Source organism: Theropithecus gelada, chromosome 14, assembly GCF_003255815.1.
Source record: "Theropithecus gelada isolate Dixy chromosome 14, Tgel_1.0, whole genome shotgun sequence".
NCBI classification, from domain to species: domain Eukaryota; kingdom Metazoa; phylum Chordata; class Mammalia; order Primates; family Cercopithecidae; genus Theropithecus; species Theropithecus gelada.
In genome coordinates, this window is record NC_037682.1 from 4,493,409 (window position 1) to 4,515,470 (window position 22,062).

At 51.1% G+C, this 22,062-nt stretch overlaps 1 protein-coding gene across 2 annotated transcripts in view; it reads left to right on the forward strand.

Moving 5' to 3' along the window:
- Positions 1-15,927, forward strand: part of SHANK2 (SH3 and multiple ankyrin repeat domains 2) — a 638,889-nt gene extending 622,962 nt beyond the window's left edge. Inside the window, exon 25 of one of the 2 annotated variants that reach the window (XM_025357432.1) lies at positions 10,644-15,927. In XM_025357432.1, coding sequence (XP_025213217.1) covers positions 10,644-11,214 — 571 coding nt within the window. In that variant the 3' untranslated portion in view covers positions 11,215-15,927. The remainder of the gene's footprint in view (positions 1-10,643) is intronic. The other variant, XM_025357433.1, reaches the window with a different exon arrangement.
- Positions 15,928-22,062: the final 6,135 nt, after the last annotated feature.

Below are 22,062 nucleotides of genomic sequence, written 5' to 3' on the forward strand. Positions count from 1 at the left end.
AGTCTGTGGCTTTTGGGAGCCCCATTGGCTCCCGTGATGGCTTATGGTTCTTGGTTCTCCTTCCCCGTGGCGTGCACCATTTTGCTGTTCCCCAGGCAGCAGCATCTTCAGTCTCTCCCACTGATACTTGATCTCGGGTTTCATCATTTTGACTAATGAAGCCTCTCTCCACACCCCTGCTGGGCAGGCATTTGATTTAAGCCACTCAGTGCAGTAATCAGTGACATCACATACAGCTGGGGCTCAAGATGTAACCTGAGAGCCCCAATTTTCCCAGTTATTTTTCAGTGTGGATGTAAATAAATGACTCGGATGCCATCTATTACTCTAGAGGAATATCGATAGACTGGCATTGGTAGAGAGAAGCACAGTTACACGGCAGACATTCAGACAGTGCCTCCAGTCAAGGAGAAAGTCTTTAAGAATTATGTACGTATATACCTACAAGTACACTCAACAGCCTCCAGGAATTTTGAGAAAGGGTGTTGCTTTGCCGCTCAGGCTGGAGTGCTGTGATGTGATCACGGCTCACTGCAGCCTAGACCTCCTGGGCTTAAGAAATCCTCACACCTCACCTCGCCTCCTGAGTAGCTAGGACTGTAGATGCATGCCACCACACCCAGCTAATTTTTTTTTTTTTTGGTAGAGATGGGGTCTCGCCATGTTTCCCGGGCTGGTCTCGAACTTCTGGGCTCAAGCGAACCAGTGGGCTCAAGCGAACCACTCGCCTCAGCCTCCCAAAGTGCTGGGATTGCAGACATGAGCCACTGCACTGGGCCAAAAATCTGAAAAACTGACTAGTTTAACCCTTCCCCATTACATACTAATGTGGCTCTTGCGTCATTACTCTATGTGGAAGCAACAATTAAGAGGCCTTATCTTAGTGTTTCACATTTTTACAAAAGACTTTCACATGGGTGGGTAATTTTTATGACAGCTGGGGCACAGGTATGAGTCACACCCATTTTTCAGAGGATAAGCGGCTTGTCTGCATACACAGCCAGCAGGAGATAGAGCTGGGGATAGATAGGGACACAGGCTGGGGTTTCTTGACTTTTAGTTCCCCTTGTAAGCAATGTCTGCAGTAAGGAAGGAACTGGAAGGGAATGGCTCTAGGGCTGGAGGAAGGAATGCACTGTTCAGGCCAGCAGAGCATCCTGCACCAAGCTCTGCTCTCCTGAGCACTCCACCTGGTGAGTCCAGGGACCTCGTCCGTAGGGGCCTCTCCCTGAGTGGCAGCTGGACAGCTCGTCCCCTCTACTCGTCTTCAGGCTGGGCCGGCTCCTGGGGTGCCCACAGGGGAGCGGGACTCCACCTTATGTGTCTCTAGGGTTTCTCTGCCCTGCACTGCTCCAGAGGGACCCTGAGTGGAGGGCTGGCTCAAAGCAGACCTCACAGGGCAGAATCCTGCTGGACTCTGAAGGAGAGCAGCTGTATACCACTGCCGACCCACGCTTGGGAGCCAAGAATGGCCGCCTCCCAGCTGTCCTGTTATTTATAGCCCGGCTCTCTTACAGTAAGAACAGGAGCCCACACCTATGACACAAAGCATTCACCAAATGCCAGGCACCGCATTCCACGGCACCCCTGAGCCAGGGCCTGTAATTTTTCCTGCTGCGCAAACAAGGAACCCGAGGGCAGGGCGGTGAATCTACTGAGCCAAGGGTACTTCACAGGAAGACGTGGAGCTAGACCCCCAACCCACGGAGCTGGCTCAGGGTTTGACTCCTGACCTTGTGGGAGCCAGGGACTGCCTTGGAAGGAATGACCAACTGGCAAAGCGAACACCTACAAGGCTGAGACTGCCATGGGCAGGACTGCTCTCAGGCCTCTGACTCCCCTTAGGCCAAGCTCTTTGGTCACCATGAGGCTAATAGCAGGTTTAGTCACTAGGAGGTCACCCTGTGGCTGATAACAGCAGGCTTAGTCACTAGGGGTTCACTGGCACTGCCAAGCTCCCAGAGGCCATGTCTGTTCCTTCCTGCTCCCAGCCAAGGGTTACACTTTACACTCAGGGTTGGACTAGAAATAGGATGGCCTAAAGCCGGAGGACAAAGATGAAGGGCATTCGCTGTAGGCACTAAACTAGGCTCAATTCGCTCCCTCACCCTTGCTTCTTGGATCTAATAACCTCACCAGGCTGAGCACTTGGGACAAAGCCCCCATGGAGGTGTGCCAGTCACGGGACACACTGATAAGGACAAGTGGGGGGGTCAGTCAACCACCACCAGGGGTTCCAGAATTGCCAGGGCAACAAAGCTGCCCCCCTTGCCGTGAGGGCTGTCTCCTCTCAGCCACAGACCCAGCTCTGGGCACATCTCCTTTGCTGGGCGTGGCCTTCACTGATGGGCCCTGGGCATTTGATCATCTGAGGATCAAAGGGAGCCTTAAGAACTCTCACCTGAGCTCACCTGCCTGGCGACTCACCACCCCTTTTCAATGCATCTAAAAATTAAGAGCTGTGAATGGCCCTGGGCAAAATGAGGCACGAAATTGGATGAAGGGAATTCCTACTGAGGAAAAAGAAATGAGTTTTTCCAGGGAAAATTGAAAACCAGCCATGCTTTTTTGAAATAATAGATAAGCAGTGGTGTAAAAATCCCATTTCCATAGAAGCAAGTTTTGATTGCCCAAGAAAGGGACTGTTTTTAGAGTTGTTCCTCAAATGTTCATTCACGAAATGGGCAGAAACCTCAGCTGAACATGACCCTTTTAAAGCTCGTCTCGTCCTTGGAATCTTCCTTTCTTTTCACTTCTTGCAAGAATCCAGGATGGGATCAAAGGAAGCAGCTAAAGATTAAACGACTAGATCCTCGTTTTCCTTGGGTGTGTGTGATTTAACTTGAGCCATGAATGAGTCTCTGCTGCTCCCAGTTCTTCCCTGAAGTCAAGGATGACATGGAATTTGCAGGCATCTTAATTACAAAGATGCTGACGAAAGGAAGATGATGAAGTAGTTCTCTTTAGTACATAATGTTAAGAGAGAAAAAAGTACATCATGTTAGAGGCGTCTCCCAGGGTGATCTGAAAACGCCCTGCCAAGAATGGAGGCGTAAATTCTGAGAAAAGTGTTCCAGGACCACCTGGCCTGATTATTCCAGGAGGTAATCTCATCTTTGATCTCAAACTGGATCAAAGTGAAGGAAACTGGTTTGGGGAAGGAAGAGTGAGTGTGTCTCCATGAAGAGTCAGTGGTCCCTCCTCCACAGAAAGCCAAGACAACAGCTGCCAGCCCAGAGGCCTGACAGTGCCACACACTGGGGGTCCCAGCACAGGAGCCTGGGGCTGCAAAAGCTCAGAGCCTGAAGCTCCTCAGGTGCAGGCCTGGGAGACCGACTGGACACTCAGGCTTGGAATCACGGCCCAGCCCCACCGTCTCCTGAGTTCACTGAGCCACTTTCTACAAGCCCAGTGCCAGGCTGAGGCTACAGAGTAATGAGGAATACACCAACAAGGATGCCTGGGCCCTCAGAATGGGGCAGAATGATTGACGTCACTAATCATTCACTCCACAAAGTTAGGGATTGCCTTTATGTGCCAGGCACCATGCTGTGCCCAGGATTTATCACTGAACAAGAAAACATTCCAGATGCCCCTCCCTTTGGGGAGCTCAAATTCTCGAGGGGAGAAGTGGACAACAAATAAGACAAACCCAAACTGTGACAAATGCCACAGAGGAGCCACAACATGCTACTAGGTTAGTGACACCAGTGCAGAAATGGTCTATGATGCACCAGCAGGTTACAATAACCACACACAGAAGACAGCCATGGGACACCAGCAGGTTAACCCTGACCACACACAAAAAGGGCTGACTATGATGCCCTAGCAGGTTACAGCGAGCATGTGCAGAAAGGGACTGACACTCTGTAAGGAAATGACATTTGAATGACCAGAAATTTAAAAAGGAGCCAGCCTTGTAGAAAACCAGGAGTGGAGCATCCCAGCATGGGACAGAGAATACAAGGCCCTGAGGCCAGAAAGCGCCTTCCGTGCTCATGAAACCAAGGCCAGATGAGGAGGGCTGGGCAGGGCCAGGTCACAAGGGGCTTGCAGGCCATGGGCATGAGCTGGGTGGAGTTCCAGATACGGCTGCCTTCAGAGGGCTTCAGCAAAGCCTTGGCATGACCAGACTTTGTTTCCTGAACAAAAAAAGCCCAGGCAGCTGTGTGATCAGGTGAATCCATTGGTGGCACAGGGAGGCTGCTGTGGGAGTGTAGGGCCTGCACACTGTAGACAAACAGGTAGACTCAAGGGATAAGTGCCTAAGGAACCCAGGAAAACACAGCAGCTTGCCTGACTTATATGCTTTGACCCAAAACAAACTTGCTATGACCCAGGAGCTCCAGGTGTCCTTTGCCCTCCAGCTTTATTGAGAGAGAATTGACACATACCAGGCGCCGACTGTAAAGCCAGATACATCTGATGTTCTTTACCATCACTTCCATGGCAGAGGTCAGCTTCACATTCACTCTGTGTATGTGGGGGCAACAGAGCAGTGAGTGTGTGCTTGTGGGGGTCCCCCATGGCTTCTGTTAGGGGGCATGGCCTATAAGAGTTCCCCAGAGTCCCCTCTAGGTCACCAGCCCTTTGCAGTGGGGGAGGTCCAGAAGGGATCTCGAGATTGGCCTTCGCTTCTTCATGGGATGGATGGGCTTGAGGAAGATTTGTCCTGTGAAACTCCAGGTCCCAGAGGCCTCTGAGTCGTCAGGCTACCTGGATGTGAGCTCAGACGAGTTTTCCTCCCGAGGCCCCTGTGCCCGCTGCCTCACGTACCTGCCTCCCCTTGCCAAGGCCTCCAGTCCCTCCTGGGATCTCTGCAGTATTATCCTGACAGCCTCTTGATTTTCAGATAATTTTAGGCTGTTAAAAAATTATCTCTGCCCAGCTGGTCCCAGAGCACAGACTGCTCCAAAACTGACTTGGTACTAGAAGCTGCCTCACGGTGTTTTCAGCACCTCGGCACCAGCAGGGTGGTGTGAGGGTTTCCAGGCCCTGATAGAAACGTGAATGTGATGTCAGTGAATGCGACTGTGGATGGCTGGGGGCACTAGTAAGGTTGTGCATCCACCGGGGCTGGTACTTGTGGGAGTTGGGCAAGGATGAATGGGAGTGCCTCGTCCTTGCCCGTCAACAGGTGGATCTCAAGTCAGAGTCTTCCTCCCCATTTTGGACATGAGGCCTCTTTGGCAAAAGCATATCACAGGGTGAATCTCTCTTCCCAAGAGCTGGGCACCTTCTTGATCCTAGCTGTGAACCTCCAGGCGCGAAAACCTGGATTCCTGGTGGAACTGCAGAGCCTCAGGCTGCCTGCCCTGCTCCCAGGTCTGGCTCTGTAACTCGGCAAAGTCCCTTAACTTTCTGATCTGAGAAAAGGATATATTATCCATCAACACTTCAGTCAACAATTATTTATTCCACCCCTGTTCTGGGCCAGCCTCGAGGACTAAAACTAGACCACCAGGACCCCCTCATGGCACTCAGAGCTGGGGGTGAGGCGGAGGCCTGGCAGCTGCTGAGACACACAACATAAAGCATGGCACAGGTGAGAGTGTGGGCTCCAGTCCCCACATCCAGGCCTCGGGCAAGCTAGGTAAGGACTTGGTGCCTCCAGTTCTATCTTTTCAATGCCCTGCTCATCAGGAGGCTATAAAGATGGAATAAATAAGAAAGCAGTTTGGAAATAAGTGCTATTTTCATGCAAGATGGAGGCTCATCACTAAAATGCAGAGGCGTGCAGTGTGCTGGAGAGAACATATGTTGACAGGCTCCAAGTCCAGCCCCAGTGCTGGCCGGGCCCAGCAGGCCCTTGACAGGCGGCTCATGGGAGGGACAGAACCAGCATACCTAAGCAGCGTCACTGACCAGCCCCTGGTCCATGTTCAGCTACAGTTAAAGAACAAATTACTCTAGCTATGCCAGAGGCTGATGCGGGAGGATCAGTTGAGGAGGTTGAGGCTGCAGTGAGCTATGATTGCTGCATGACCTTGTCTAAAAAAAAAAAAAAAAGCCAAATTGAATTTGTAAACAGTGAAAAAGCCACTTGCTTCTTTACTTACCGCACCCCAATTAACTTGTACTGATGAAATAACAGCACCTCTTTGAGTGTCTCAATTACCTTTTTTTTTTTTTTAATTCTCACATTTCTACATGGATTTGATTTAAAAGGCAGGGTAGACAGTGGTGACCTGGTGGGGAGTTGGGTGTGAGTGTGTATATGTGTCTGTGTTCTAAATCAGGGCAGCAGATTCCTGTGTGTTCCAACTGGGAACCCAGTGGTTGCTTAGCAACGTAACCATCTGTGCCACCGGGAAGATCCAGTGCATATCATCAATGTGATTAACCAAGAGAGTCAAGCTGGTGAGGAGGGCAGGGCGGGCAGCCCAGGGTGGCCTGCACCCTGCATCTCACACTCGCAGGCAGTTATTTTCTATAGCGATGTTGGGCAGGACATTGGCAGGCCCCAAGCACGTGACACCCCCGTGATTAACGGCTGGGCTGTTATCTTGTGATGCAGACTTGAAGCAAAGCACTTGTCCTGTTGGGGTGCCCTCCCCGGCCAGGAATGTTCGTTTATCCTCCCTAAGCCTCAGGAAAGACAGTCCAGACACCTGAGGTAGGAAATTGGCAATAAGCTGCTTCTCAGTGGGCTTCAGGCAGAGGTGAACTTCACTCCAATGCCACTATTTTCTTTCTTTTTTCCTGGTTATTTTTCTTCTTTACAAGTGGTTACATTATCCCAAGCCAAAGAAGGAGAAGGCAAGCCTGTGAGTTTCCCACGCTCCCTATGAAAGTGACGCCATATTGATGTTTCAGCTCTGGGCAGGCTGTGGCAGGCCGGAGGGACTACCACGGATGGGCTCTCAGCCAGGGTCTGCCCCACTGCCTTCATTTCATCTGTCGAAAGCAGCTTTTTTCTGTTTCTTCCTTTCTTGTTCATTAATTTTTGCAGTGTTGTCTCAAGTCATTCCATTTTTCATTTTCATTTGCTCCCATGACCGATGTTAACAGAAGAGGGTCGTGCTGAACAGAAGTAAGTGCCACCTGCCGTGCTGCTGCGTGACCCCGTGTGTGCCACTCTCACGCTCCCGCTGCCCACCAAGGTGTTTGCAGAGCCTCCTCTTTGCTTCCTAACCACACACACAGCTGCCTGCAGAGCCTTTCCTGACAAAAGCCAAAATCAATCCAAACTACCTGGGAACAGCTGGGTATTCTCCCAGTGAGGGTGACACTGGGGCAACCCTCTGGGCCAGAGATACCCGTGGTGAATACTGCCCAGGTATGAAGCAGGTGCTCTCACTCTGGGGCTCACTTGCCTCTGCTTCACAGGCCTGGTGAGCACCAAGGCCAGGCCCCAGCCATGCTGCCACCGTGGAGCTGCCCAGAGTCAGGGCTGCAGGCACAGTCACCATGCAGTCAGCTTTAGCAAAAGCACATGGAGACCAGAACTTTACCCCAGCTACCCTCCTCCCCTAGTCCTCTGTGGGCATGTGTCTTCTTGTAAGATATTTTCCCATTTTATAGGAAACATTCCCTGTGCCCCAAGGTCCTTGGCCCTAATTAACACCCTAAATCACCTCTGAATGCAGGGACTTTCAACTTACCCGTTATTTGATTTCAATCATCTTGGCTTAATTGTTTTATCAGTATAGACAAATAAGCCTTCCCCAAAACCTGTGCTCTTGTGACTCTGGAATAGACACAGAAGAACAGGCCACAGCACCCCCAGTTTTAACTTAAGTTGGAACTGGAGCTGGTCTTTCAAACCTCTTTGAGTACCAGAGAAGGGGGGGTTGCAGGTTTCTTCATGTATCCTATGTCCATAGGCCACCTCTCTCTTGAGAATGTAAACTGAGATACTAGAGGGTGCTGGCCCCTCTCCCCTGCTGTGAAGCCCCACTGGACTCTGATTTGATTTCAGGTTTTCTGTTTGTTTTTTGTTTTTATGAGAAGTCGTCTCGCTCAGTTGCCCAGGCTGGAGTGCAGTGGCATGATCTCCGCTCACTGCAACCTCCACCTCCTGGGTTCAAGCAATTCTCCTGCCTCAGCTTCCCAGTAGCTGGGATTACAGGTGCCCGCCACCACACCCAGCTATTTTTTTTTTTTTTTTTTTTAATTTTTAGTAGAGACAGGGTTTCACCCTATTGGCCAGGCTGGTCTCAAACCTCTGACCTCCAATGATTCACCCACCTCGGCCTCCCAAAGTGCTGGGATTTGCCTGGCCTCCGATTTCTTGATTGTGAGTAACTGGGCCCAGAAACAGTAGAGGAATCCTCAGAGTCTCACCTGCCTTATGCCTGTTGGTGTGACCAGTACAACCAATGACCAGCAAGCCCCCATTGAGGGTGGGGGCAGGCTCTAGATGGGGGTGCCTGGTTTGTAACATCTCCCACTCAGGGGCACCCAGCCCTCCGGAAAATAGCAGGTGAACACCCTGTGGGTGGATGGGGTCCCTGGCCCAGCAGTGCCCCCACCAACCCCTGCAAACACTTCTCATAGCAGGATGGAAGCCTCAGTCCACAGGACAGGCCCCTTTCAGATTTGCTCCTCCTTTCTCATTATGAACTACTACACACTTTAAGCAACAGTGACTAACATCAAGCAGGGAAGTGTCCCACAGCTTAGGGGCACCTAGGTAACTGATGGGTGGTTTCACCCAAATACACATCCACGGTGAAGAAAGAGAAAAGAAAAACCGGAGAGACAACTGGACCAGCGGCAGGGCCCATGTCTAGCTCACTCCCTTTGCTTTTAGCTCCTGGAGGGTTCTGGGCCATTAGCTTTGTGCATACCCTGGAATGAAAACCAAGGCCTAACCAAATGGCCTCTAAGGTTCAGTGTCTCAGTGTCCAGGGAGTTTGTTAATTGCAGACACCTGGTCCCCATGCACAGCACTCCTGCTTCCATAGGTTTGAGACAAGCTCAGGAGTCCTCACTGCCCAACAGTGTCCCAGGTGGTTTCTATGAAGGGTTGTAGGCTCCTCTTTCGGAAGTGCTGCTCTAACTGGTCAGCCATTGAGCTCCAAAGGACAGCCCCAATGCAAGTCGATGAACCGGCCCCCAGCAGATGGGCAGGGGCTTCAGTCTTGCCCTCCAGGGAGTCTCCCCACACAGCAGCATCTCTACTGTTCGCAGCTCTCCCCCTCTTGCCCATGACCCTTTCACTGAGACACTGCAGCCCACCACCATTCACGGTCATGATGTCACACCAGTGCACTCCTCATGCTCTCCAGAGCCCCTCCACCCGGGGTAACCTGCCACGTAGGAGGGAGAGGAGCCCACTTCATGCGGGAAGATGTGGAGACGGGAGAAAAGTGCACCCAAGCTGGCATTTGGCAGAGCCAGGGCTCCAGCAGACATCTCTCAAGTCCAGGTCTTGAAGAGAGAGCTGTGGTAGGATGGATCTTCCCAGAAGTAGTGGGTGGGCTGTTCATATCCAAGTGAATGGGCCCAAAAGGCAAGAGACCCACACCTCTCTTCCCTCTCCCCAGTGGCTGTGGCCTTCCTAGGGGCAATAGGATGAATGGGCTTTCATTGTGGGGACAGCAAAACACGCACCAGGGCCCAGAGTGGCAGTTGTTCTCTTGGTGTGGAGAGTGCCTGCCATGGGCCTTGTCCAAAGCCCGTGAGGAAGTGATGTGTGAAAGGCCACCTCCATGTGGGTAAGTGTGAGGACTCGGACTTCTCTGGCCCTGAGATGGGACCTCCTGCCTGTAGGAGCCATCTGGCCACCTCCCTGGGGCCAGTAAAGATTGGAGCTGGAAGGGTCGTCCTGACTTGAGCTCTGAGGGCTTTGCCTGCCTAGCCAGAGTGGCAAGGCACAGGGGACCCTCGGGGATGCCCATGGCCACCCTGGGGAACACAGGACTCCTCGTGCGTTCTGCTTTTCAGTAAGGCCCGTGTGTCCTACCAGTGAGCTAAAGAGGTTAAAAATAACACAGTGCACCCCAGCTCCTTCTGCAACAAAACTGTGCACTGGGTGGGTGCTGGACAGCGTTGCCTCAGGAAGGTGAGCACAGCCCACGCTAGCCACACAAGCCACGCCTTGCTGTCTGTGTTTCTGGGTGATCTCAAACCCTGAGTGCCCTACATGGCTACAGGGGTTCCAGTCACTGAAAAGGGCCGCCTGGAAATGATCCTGCCCTGCTCTTGTCCATTTACCCAAAAAGCCAAAGGCTGCCAGGCGGCTCAGAGGGGCCTCTCCTTCAGGTGTGCGCCCTCCCACCTACTGAAGCTGAGGCGCTGGAGATGTTACCCGGCATGTTCTGTCCAGGGGACAGGATCCCACATGTCCCTGTCTCCATACCCTCTTCAAGGGACCCCTTCCAAGTGCCTCAGTGGCCACCCTCCTGAGGGCCCCTCTGGCCCTGCCCCCCAGCACAGGCAGGTCCCCCAGCTCCTCTGTCCCAGTTCAGGTGAGTGGGCTGACGTGGTGTGCTCTGGTGTCTCCACCTCTGCTCTGGCTCCTTTCTCCCCCTCCCCAACCCTGGCATGGCAAATCATTTGTTCACTGCCAGCGCATCTGCCACTAGACACTCTGGCATGGTTTGGGCATCTCCTTCGCCTTCCTTGGTGATCTGCACCCAGCTGCCCTGACTCGGTGACCTGCCTTATGACGGTCTTCTCTGTTGTTGCTGTTTCAGAAGCCCGGAGATCATGAGCACCATCTCAGGTACACGGAGCACGACGGTCACCTTCACTGTTCGACCCGGCACCTCCCAACCCATCACCCTGCAGAGCCGGCCCCCCGACTACGAAAGCAGGACCTCAGGAACAAGACGTGCCCCAAGCCCTGTGGTCTCGCCAACAGAGATGAACAAAGAGACCCTGCCCGCCCCCCTGTCTGCTGCCGCCGCCTCTCCTTCTCCCACTCTCTCAGATGTCTTTAGCCTTCCAAGCCAGCCCCCTTCCGGGGATCTATTTGGCTTGAACCCAGCGGGACGCAGTAGGTCGCCATCCCCCTCGATACTGCAACAGCCAATCTCAAATAAGCCTTTTACAACTAAACCTGTCCACCTGTGGACTAAACCAGACGTGGCCGATTGGCTGGAAAGTCTAAACTTGGGTGAACATAAAGAGGCCTTCATGGACAATGAGATCGACGGCAGTCACTTACCAAACCTGCAGAAGGAGGACCTCATCGATCTTGGGGTGACTCGAGTTGGGCACAGAATGAACATAGAAAGGGCTTTGAAACAGCTGCTGGACAGATAAGGACGGCTGCTCTCCACCTCGCAGACTGCTCTTGTTATAAGTAGAGATGGGCTCGTGCTGAAACATCTGAATGCCAAGCGAAGTCTGTGAACATCAACCCCACTCCATGGGTTTGTCTCCTGGTACCCAAAGAAATACTGAGTTGTGTCCACAACATGGCTGGGTCTTCAGACCCCTGGCTCACCATGTGGGTGTCTTGGGCAGTTTCTATCAAACATGGGACAAGGGGAGAGAGTTTTTCTAACATGGAAAGAGATTCCCAGCCTGCCGCCCAGCATGCAGGTGGCCTTGCTTTGCTGGGTCCGAGAGGCTCCCCGTTGATTTTGCACGGGATCCTAGCTCTTGTAGGCAGACACCAGTGCACTCTAGATACCTCCTGAGACCTCCGTCCTCTGCTTTCCGGGCAGCTCTCACCACCCCAGGCCCCGGCACAAGGCCTTTCCTCAGTCCTGTGGCCTCCTGGAGGACACCTGATGCTCACCTGCCCCTCTTTCTCCTGCACTTGGCTTGCAGTGAGATGCTCCCAGATGCATTTGTCCAGTGCCCTGTAATGGGCCTGAAAGGCAGAGAAACTTTTTCCTACACAGATTATTTTCCCCATCTCCTCCTGTGGTTTGCATCCATGGCTCCTTGGCCATGAGGTTCCTGGCAGTGCTGGGAGTTTGGATGGGATCGTGCCCAGCTTTGCTTAGCTTTCTTTCTTTATTTCTGCAAATCTGTTAGCGTAATTCCAAGGTGGCCAAGCAGAAGTCACATGGAGTTAGTCAAAGCACAAAGTCACGATTCCACAATGGAGAGGAGACCTGGCCAAGGGAGCCAGCCAGCATGCTGCGGCCCAAGCTCCAGGTCTCCAGGACAAGAGCAATTGTCTGCCAGGAGCACCCATCCAGGATGGAGAATCAGGGCTTCTCTGCCTCTCAGAATTCTTTTTAATTGAAGATGTCTTGAGCTCTGCAAAGATCAGAGCAGGTGAGCATCCACTTTGACATGAAGGACAAGACGCATGGCTCACGGCGGGCACATGCAGCTGCCAGTGAGACAGCGTCTCCTCTGGGAGCTGGGCGGGCACAGCATTCTCAGTTCTGTGCCCAGCCAAGGGTGAGCATCTCTGCTGAGACAGTCCTTTTGCTCTCGGAGGCCAGGGAAGATGGTACTTAGAGGCTTTTCCCCTATCGCTCTGGGTGTCTAGGAATCCCACCAGCTTGTCTTAACAGTACAATAGCTTCTTTGAGGACCCAGTGGGTATGGCATATAGACAGAACCCAGGGTTGAGAACAGAAGGTGGGCGGCAGGATCAGAGCAAAAGCAGAGGCGTAAGGAGAGGAAAGCAGGGAGGTCTCCTGGGCTGCCAGGTCAGCCTCTCTGGCAAGGCTTTCTTGAGCCCTGCCCCTTTCTTTCCCCGGAGTCCCTCCACCCCATAACGATACCTCGAATTTCCAAAAGAGGTCACCAGATGCACATGGGCCACAAAACACACAGTCAGGCTTCCAGCACATTCTCCCCCATTTGGAGGATACTCGAATGTCAGGTTTTTGGTTTTATTATGATTTCAGAACTAGCTCAGCCCATCTCTAATTATAAAACATGTTTTTTTTTTTTTTTTTTCCTTTTTTTCTTGATTAGGTCTGGAACAGCTCTAGAATGAACACATAAAATTTAGCAATTTAAAATCTCTTTCTTTACTGCAAGTTTAAATAGTTGTACAGATAGTTTATAAGCACAATATTTTAAGAAAAAAAAGTGGCTGGTCTACTAGGCAGCCTTTGTGCCACTTCAGTGCTAGAAAGTTAAAGAAAAAAAAACTTTTGTGATTTAATAATACTATTTCTGTGGAATAATTATAAAAGTATGACCTTTTTAAATCAACCTTATTTGGATGCATCTGAACCAGCAGAGCTGTGTTATATTTTCTATCTTTGCTAGAACTTCGTCATTGAAGGATAATTTCTTCAAAGTGGTTACAATTCATAATGCAGCAGTTTCTCCAAAAACAAAAACAAAACACACACCACACACACGCGCTTTTCCAGCCACACACCCGATTTGGAAACCAAGTTTTTGGACCTTCTGTTCCAAAACCTTTTGCAGGTCAATCTTTGTATTTGAAATGATTCAAACCAACTTGAAATCAATTGAATATTAAGGCGCTTTACTTCCATGTGCTTTCAGTTTTTCCATGGTGAGATGAATAAGTATTACTCTAGAGAAATTTCAAGACAGGATACTATAGATGGCCTGCTGAGGCCGCCCCATATTTTAGAAAATGTAAAAATGGTGGTTTGGCCATTAATTTGTCTTCCATTTGATGATACTGCAAAATTCCGTGAGTCCATCCCTTTGGCATGGCGCTTTCCCTGGGCCTACAGTTGGTATTACCTCTGTGCTCAGTACCAGGCAAAACACTAGCTCAAAGGAGAGTAAAGGAAACTGCTGGCAGACGATAACCAGTCGCAACTCAGTGACTTCGGTTTGCTGAACTTTGGCAGCCAGTTGGTGAGGGCCAGATGTTATTCCCTTTCTTAAAGAGACTCCAAGCCACATGCCACTAACCACAAGCAAGCTGGCTGCAAGACTAAAGAGCTGATAACATAGCTTATTTTTACACTGTCTTATTATAGAGAAGTAATAGACCTATCAGAACCTGCACTGACCAACAAATAAACACATGTTGCCAAGATGAATCGGTCTCTATCTCTATTTGCTTATTTTGGTACTGAAAGCAATAGTTCCTCATTCAAATCACCACCCACTGTTCTCCCCCTTTGGGACATGTTAGGACCAGGCCCTATTCCATGCCCCTCTTTAATGGTGGAACAAATGTTAAACTGCTCATCTAAAGATCATGTTGATATTATTCCAGGTTTTAAGATCAACTTTTGTTACATACTGTAATTTAAATAAACTGCATTTACATGCTTAGTTTCTGTAATATTGTGTATACAAAACCCAAATCTCTCAAAATGTAAATTATGTATACCTGCCAAGATACCTTTTCCAGGGTGTCTGTGCACATTTTAAGTTAATTCACATAATATAAAAATTACTCAATGTGACTGTTGATTTGCTGAACTTTACATATCACAAAGTGAATTATTTGTGATACTTTAGTTAATAAAATGGTAAATTTTTTCTCAGTTATTGAACAAGCAAGCATTATCCAGTTGATCTGGCAATGACTTTTTGTGTGTGGGCCACAATATTGATTTTCCCATTAACAATTTTTTTTTGTTTTTTAAATACTAATACGTTTCACACTATAGTTTGTGTAACAACACGTGTTCGCATTATCTATGTTGCTGTTACTTTTGTGCTTTCTTTTTAGACTTTATAAAAAAAAAAAAAAAAAAAGCTCCTGTAATTTGCACTTTCTCCCAATCCTTAAATCTCTTGTATGGCAACCAAAATTACTGTACAAAAATAAATATACTATTGCACTAAGGTTGTGGTTCTGATTGCAAACAGTGAACACTGTCTGAATTAAACAAAAAGCTGCCCGACTTGCAATCTAATGTAGGTTATCTCAAGCATTGTGGCCAGCTCTGCCTCTCTAAAACTGACCAGAAAAATCTCTCTCATCGAGCAAATAGGCTCCTGTCACTGAGCTAATTTGCCTTGGTTCCATTTCCTTAAATTATTCTCAATTTATCAGTGGATACATGTATGTTATTTCAGAATTATGCAAAACGTCAAAATCTGCTTCTGTGACCGCTGCTATAGGCATGGAGCTGAGGCTCGGCTTTTCCTTTTGTTCTGGGTGGAAGCAGTGGTGCCGTGGAGGGCCAGCCAGATCCGGACCCTTCCCTCAGGGTCCAGTCTCCCCACACCCCAGCAGGGTGTCTTCTAGCCATAAGGCCAAGGGAGTGGCAGAACTGGGCTGCCTCTCTGGTTGACAAGCGAGCCACATGCTAAGGCTTGGAGCAAGAGAGAATTTGTGTCTATTGGCAAAGAACTAAGCCAGGAAGACATGGGCCATCCCTCCGCTTTAGGGAAGCATATTTTAAACCTAAACGTTGAACTTCTTCTTTGGCCTCACCAGTGAAAACTTGTTTGTTGTCTTTAGTTCCTAAAGTTTCTTCTACTTTGGCACATTCCCCAGTTGAGCAGCAGCCACTATGCTTCCATGTTCAGGAAAAATTCCAGTCCTCATATCTTCTGTAGTTCACCCTCAAGCTCTCCCGCTTCACCATCCAAGTTTCTCCCAAACCTTGGCACCCCCCTAGACTTTGCTTCCAATGGTTTCTTCCAGACCACTTTTCCTAGATGAATATATTCGTTTACCTTACTAGGAAAATTATTGGAAGATTTTTTTCTTTTACTTGAAATTGGAGGCATTTTAAGAACTGGTGAACTGGAATGTGTTTCTGTATTTGTAGACATCCATGTACCCATGCAAGTAGGTGAACATTCCACAGTGGCTGGGTGACCACAGCAGCTGCATGCAGACAGGACTGCCCATGCTTTGTGGGGAATCAGAGAATTTCCAGACTTGTTTCTCAGACTTCCGCAGATCTGATCACTTTGATTTCTAATCCATGCTGTATTGGTGATTTTGTTTATCGTTCCTGTAACTTGTTCTACATTCCACAGTCTTTACCGTTTTATGTTCAAAATTACAACAATCCCTGTCCATTGATTCCACTCTAGAACTCTTTGTTCATGGCAATTTTGAAACTTTACTACGAGCCTTCAAATAAACACAGAAAAGAAAAAAAAGGAAAAAAAAATTAAGTGTGTGCCTTGGGTGTTTTGAACCTGATCTGCATAAAACCATATTGTATTCAAATGCTGTATCTTTCATGAAAGGATAAATATATCTTCAATGTATTAATGTAGCTGATAAAATAGTTATAGTGCCTTGTTTTCTGAACTGAGAAGCCCATATCAATGCACAACGTAAAGAAAGGACGGTTCGAGCTATGAAATGTTGAGGACACCTACACGTGATTCTGGAGCCTTTCTCATCATAAGACTGTGGAAAATACACAGTCGTTTAAGTTAAAAAATAAAAAGTAAATTGAAATAAGATTGTGTTATCAATTAATTTTCCATTAAAAGTGCTCTCTACTGTATCATTTTCAGCATTTTCATTTAATTAAAATACAAAATGTGTTTGAGGATTTTCACGGAAAGGAGAAAAGACATTTTAACCACAGGAGCCCTGGGCTCTCTGACCTCCTCCCCTTGTGCTGTGCCGCCCTCCGGTGGTACTCATTGGTAATGCTTAACGAAGCCATCAATATCAATCATTTCGACGTTTTGTTATAAATATACACAAATTCATTTTTAGTGATTGAGGCCACTCATTGCAGGAAAACTTTCCATTTTTCACAAGTGAAAGTGGCAACATGTGTGTTTTTCTTTTGACAAAAAAAAACGATGTGAGAAGTACATCAGCGTAATTCTTGTCTCAATGCTGTCATGCTCCATTTGCTTTAAGTACAAAGCTTCCCTGAGCAGCCTCTGCCTTTCTAGAGGATGAGCCTGGGGTGTAGTGAGCATATCAGGGCTGCCATCTGCCTGCGGGACCAGAATAGCCACAGCAATAGTGAGCATTTGTGGGACTCTAGACAGATGGGAGTGGCAGCAGCCCCATCTTCTCGGGGGCACCCCACAAACAGGCCGCAGAGGTTCTGGAGGCAGAGCACTGCCACGTGCTGTCCTGCCACACGCATCTCTCAAGGGAGTGAGGAGCTACTCAGATCCAGAACTCCCCACTGTGCCTGCTGAGCTCACAGACTATTAATCAGTGTGGCTATTTACCAGCCAGAAGAGTCCACTGGAATCCAGACTGTGTAGTTTCAGGCAACAATGCAGCCAATAATCCAGGAACCTGCACGGTGCTCAGGGAGAGGTGGCCAAGGCTTCTTGGTCACCCTGCTCCACATGTGCTGCTACTTTCTGCTCCAAGTGTGAAGCATGTGTCTGATAGCCAGAGGAGGGGCCCTGGCACTGCCCACAGCCACTGGGTAAGACCTGGCAGCCAGGCCCTAGGCCCCCGTGAGGTGGGGACCATGGAAATGGCCCAGTTCACAGGACTGAGTGTGGAGACCCCTCACTAGCTACCTGCATCTGGGGGCCGGCCCCTCTGACGTGGTGCTCCTGGAAGGCAAGCCATCCTGCCATCGCCCACCTGTGGTCATCTCTGCCCAAGATGACTGCAAAAACATAATTAAGCGTGTTCTCCAAACCCTAGAACCCAGGGAGCAGGAAGAACACGTAGCCCTTGAAGCCCCGCAGAGGTGTCCACAAGCACAAGCATTCTGTGTGTGTACCCAAGAGGCAGCACTGGTTGGAAACAGCACTCAGTCTACCTAGTGCTATCTGGGACGGGCACCGTTCAGAGCACTGCACCCACCACGTGGATAACAGCCCTGTGAGGTAGCAACTAAAGTCCTATTTCCCAGATGAGGAAACTAAGTCTTGCCAAGGTCCACAGCAAGTGGAGAAGCAGAGGTTGCTGTGCAGCTTCCCAAGTCTATCTACAGGCGAGAGAACCCAGCCCGGGGCCTTGGGAACCATGCTGGCTCAGAATCTGCTCCACCCACAGGGTGCTTCCTCTCCCTGCCCCGTCTGACGTCGTGTGTGCAGGGCCAAGAATTCAGGAGGTGGGGCAAGGCGGGAGTCCCTACCCACTGAATCACATCAGGGCTGTGGAAAACTAAGACTGAATTCAGTGGCCATCTGGTTACCTTAATTCACTCCTCTGGGATCAGGAGAACCAAGACCTAGAAACCCCTGTTTTTCAGAGAAAGGACCCAACGTTTGTAAAGTCCCCTTTGCTTCAAGGGCATGTGACACATGGATCTGCTTTAATTCCCACAAGAATCCTATGAGGTTAAGTATCACCAAGGTGACTATCTCCTTTTCTCATGAGGACACTGAGGCTTGGAGAACCAGTTGCCACTGCCCATGGCCTCCAGGAAGCTACACAAGTTATCCCCAGCCTGTGAGACCTCACCGTGGGAGCAGAGTTGCCCGAGGCCAGTCCTTCCCAAGTCCTCCGTGAAGCCTTCCTCCTGTGGCTGTGAACTGTCCAGAACCCTCCCAACACGCACCTCTGCGGCCTCAGCCAGCCATGGTACATTTCTGTTGCTTGCAACCACCATATGACAGAGCTCCTAGCCCACCACAATGACGACGTGTTTTCTCCCACAGCCCACGGCCCTCTCTGCCAGTCAGAACTGGGGCAGCCCCTTCCTCTCCCTCTACTGTCACCCCCATTGGTAGAGGAGAAAGGCCCAGCTAATGAAGGATGAGATAGAGGGTCTTATGGCTACCAAGTGAGCCTGGAAACGGCTTGCCAGCCCCATGCAGCTGTGAAGCTCCACTTAACGCCAAGGGCATGGCCAGCTGCCCTCCTGGCCTTGGAGCCACCTGGGAGAGCTAAGAAAAGCTCCATCTTCACAAGTGGGAACTTATACAAGGTGACTACAAAGGCCCCGATAGAGACATCGAGGCCCCAGGGAAAGCCACACAGCCCGAGATCTTTAACACCCAGTATGCTTGCTGGGAAATACCAGATGCCCTCGCCGACAGGCACGGGACCAGCTTTCCCCGGCAGGCCCCCGGAGGGCTAAGCGGAGAGTGCAGTGGGAAGGAAGGAAACCACAAAAAGAGAGGTCTAGAAATAGCAGGAAACATAAGCCACCTGTGCATTCACAGCAGCAACACAGAGACAGCCACACTGACCTCAGTTCTGCCACTCTGCCCACCAGGTCCAGAGCCATCTGGCCCTACCCACCCTCCTCTTCGGGCTTCCTCCCTGCTCCCCTGGCTCCAGCCACACTGCCACCTCATCGCCGCCTCCCTGTGGGGTCCCCGTACCTACATGGCTTCCCAGATCACCTGATTTAGAACGGGACTCACTGCAGTCAACCGCTTCCACATCCCCACGGCACTTACTGCCACCTTCGCTGTTATTGCTTTACTTACTTGCTCACTGATTAGTGCCCATCGCCCCGCCCCACCCCACCCCACCCACACATGCCTCTGGAAGACAATCCCCGTTGGGGAGGCACGGCCTGTTTCATGCACTGCTGTAGCCCTAGCTCAGGCAATGTCTGCAGGGACAGCCCCTCCTAGAGGCCCCCTCACAGCCTCAGCCCACTGCAGCTGTGCCCATGCTACAGCCACTCCCACTCCTGCAGCTTCCATCTGGTCCTCAGACACCTGGTAAGGAAGAGGGGCTTCCCCAAGGGCTCACACTCCTCCGGAGCACGGCCTGCCCCTCCACGGGCCCTCCTAGTCCCCTGCCTGGAAAATGCCTGGGAGTCCTCCATCTGCCCTGCTCCCCCAAGCCACCAGACCCACGGACTTCGCCCGTCCTGTCCCAGGGTGCGGAAAGGAACACTTCGCTAGTCCTCTCGGCGGCCGCAGAATCAGACTGTGTCCTGGGCAGACGCTTGGGCTGAAACCCCCAAACCCCACGAGTCTGTTTTCCGGCACACAGGGCTGGGCTCCACGGGGGAACGATGTCTGTGCAGCCTGGGCCCCTTTCAGTGAGTGCAAAGTCCCGCAGCTCCTCGGGGTACCAAGGGGATGCTGGGAGGGTGCGGGACTCCCGTGCACCGAGACCCACAGTGGAAGGGCTGAGTGCAGCCATTCTCCCCAAATCAGGTGTTTGGGGTCGCGTACCCCAATCCCCAGGTTCCAGAAGGAGACGGTGTCTGCCCTGGGCTCACCTGAGCGGAGCTTCACAGACCGCAAAGGCGCCCCTGAGTGAGGACCAAGATTGCAGCCTTGGCCCGACTCCAGCCGGGCGCCTCAGAGCCCTCACCTGGACCAGGCTTACCCTCGGCCTATGGAAACCACAGCCTCTCAAACCCCACGACTCCGCCCGCCCCTCCCGTTATTAAAAGACTTCAGCCAACACGAATGGCTCCAGGCCGCCGCCCCGGGAGGTCCCCAGCCCCTCAAAGGCCCAACCCCGAGGAAGGGCAGGGCTGCCGGGGAACTGCAGCTCCCTCCGGCGCCCTCACGGCGGTGAGCCGGCACCCCAGTGATTCTGGCGTCGTGCACCTGGCGCCTCGCTCCAGGACCCGAGATCCGCCATAGCTCGGAGGGTTTGCAGAACTCAAACCGCCACACCTGCCAGCGCGTCCACACCCACACCCACGGGGCACGCTCCGCTTGTGCCCCTACTCACCCTCATTCTCCTCTCAATACGCGACGGGCGCCTCGGCGCAGGCAGCTGAGCTCAGGTGGCGCCGGGCTTGCTCCCGTGTGCGACGCCGTCCTCACTGAGCGACGCCTCGCCCTCCTCGTGGGCCCGCAGCCCCCGGCTCCCAGGCCAGGGATCTGGGTGAGGAGGGCGAGGGCCACAGGACGGGGCCCAGATTGGTCACGGGGGGCCCCCACTCTGGGAGGAGCCAAAGCCAGGGCCACCTTCCCCCCAACAACTCCCTCGCCACCTCAGCCAGGTCCCGGCCAGGGTGCAGCCGCCCGCGGCCGCCATCCCACCTTCCGGGCCTGGCCTGCACTCAACTCCCGCCTTTAAAAAAGGCGCGCAGAGGACTCTCGGCCCAATGGTCACATGCTTCACATTGACCAATCACTGACAAAGAATGGGGAGCCATGATTGGCTGAGCTGGAGTAGGCGGGGCATCCATCAGCCAATCCCTGGGACCAGGAGGCGGGGCCACAGACGAGGCAGGTGTCCTGGGAGGGAGCCGGGATACTGATGTCCTCTTAGATGCCTGCATCCTCTTGAGGGAGCAGTGAGAAGTCCCTCCTTCCCTGTGGGGGTGCACATGTTTGAGGTTTGTTTTTTTAAGAGTTACCACTTTGAATTTCAAAGCCATGTAACCACATTAGGCACACACTGGAAAATGGGGAATTGCCACAGCCTTACCACCAGGCTGAGTTCGCATCCAGGCTCCCAAGTCACCTCCAATCCTAACACCCACCTTCTCCCTGCGTTGAATCATGATGCCCCTACACCTCCACTCCTGCTTCTCTGGCTTCCCTTTAGTCCCCAAACTTTGCTTGCCTGGCCGTCAGTCCCCAGACCTTCATGGAAATGGTGGTGTGAGATTCCATTGAGTGGTATGGTGTGATTCCTTGACAATGCCCTTTTAGTTGGCATTCGGGATAACGTCCACTTTTTGCTATTACAGTATCATCTTACATCCAGTCCTCTGAAGGTGTGGTGTTCACATCACTATGGTGCTGCTGCATACACTTCAACCCACAAGGCAGACCCTGGGTGGGGTCTGTGCAGAGCGGTAGGACAGATATAAAAAAGACATGTATTGAAACAGAGTCTGGGCTCCAGCCTCAAAGAACTCTTGTCCTCATCCAAGTTCTGGAGCTTGTTAGCTATGTGACCAGGGCATCTTAACAAAGACATGAACATTTTCACTCTGACCCCTGGAAGTAGATCAAACAATGGAAGTAAACAGTTGTGTCTGTTGATACCATGTTTGGCTGCAAATAACAGAAACTTCAATTAAAAGCAATTTAAACAAATAGTGGTTTATTCTTTTCATATTACACAAAATTGTAAGCTCCAGAAGGGCCTGGATTTGTCAGTCTTGTTCACTGCCCTAGTGCCTAGAATAGGATGTTCGTAGTAAGTATGTGCTGGAGAAGAGGTGGGTGGTTCCCGGCTTTGGTCTGACAGCTCAACAGTGTCAAGTCTCAGATTTCTTCAAACTTACCACCTCACAGCACCTAAAGGCTGCTGCCACTCCACACACCACATTCTCTTCAAAGATAGGAAGAAGAGACAAGACTATGACAGCTGAGTCTGTCTCTTTTAACAAAAAAGGCAATGCTTTCCCAGAAATGTCTACCAACACATCAGCCACAATGGTGTCTGCAGCAAACTAGAAGCAAGGCAGACTGGCA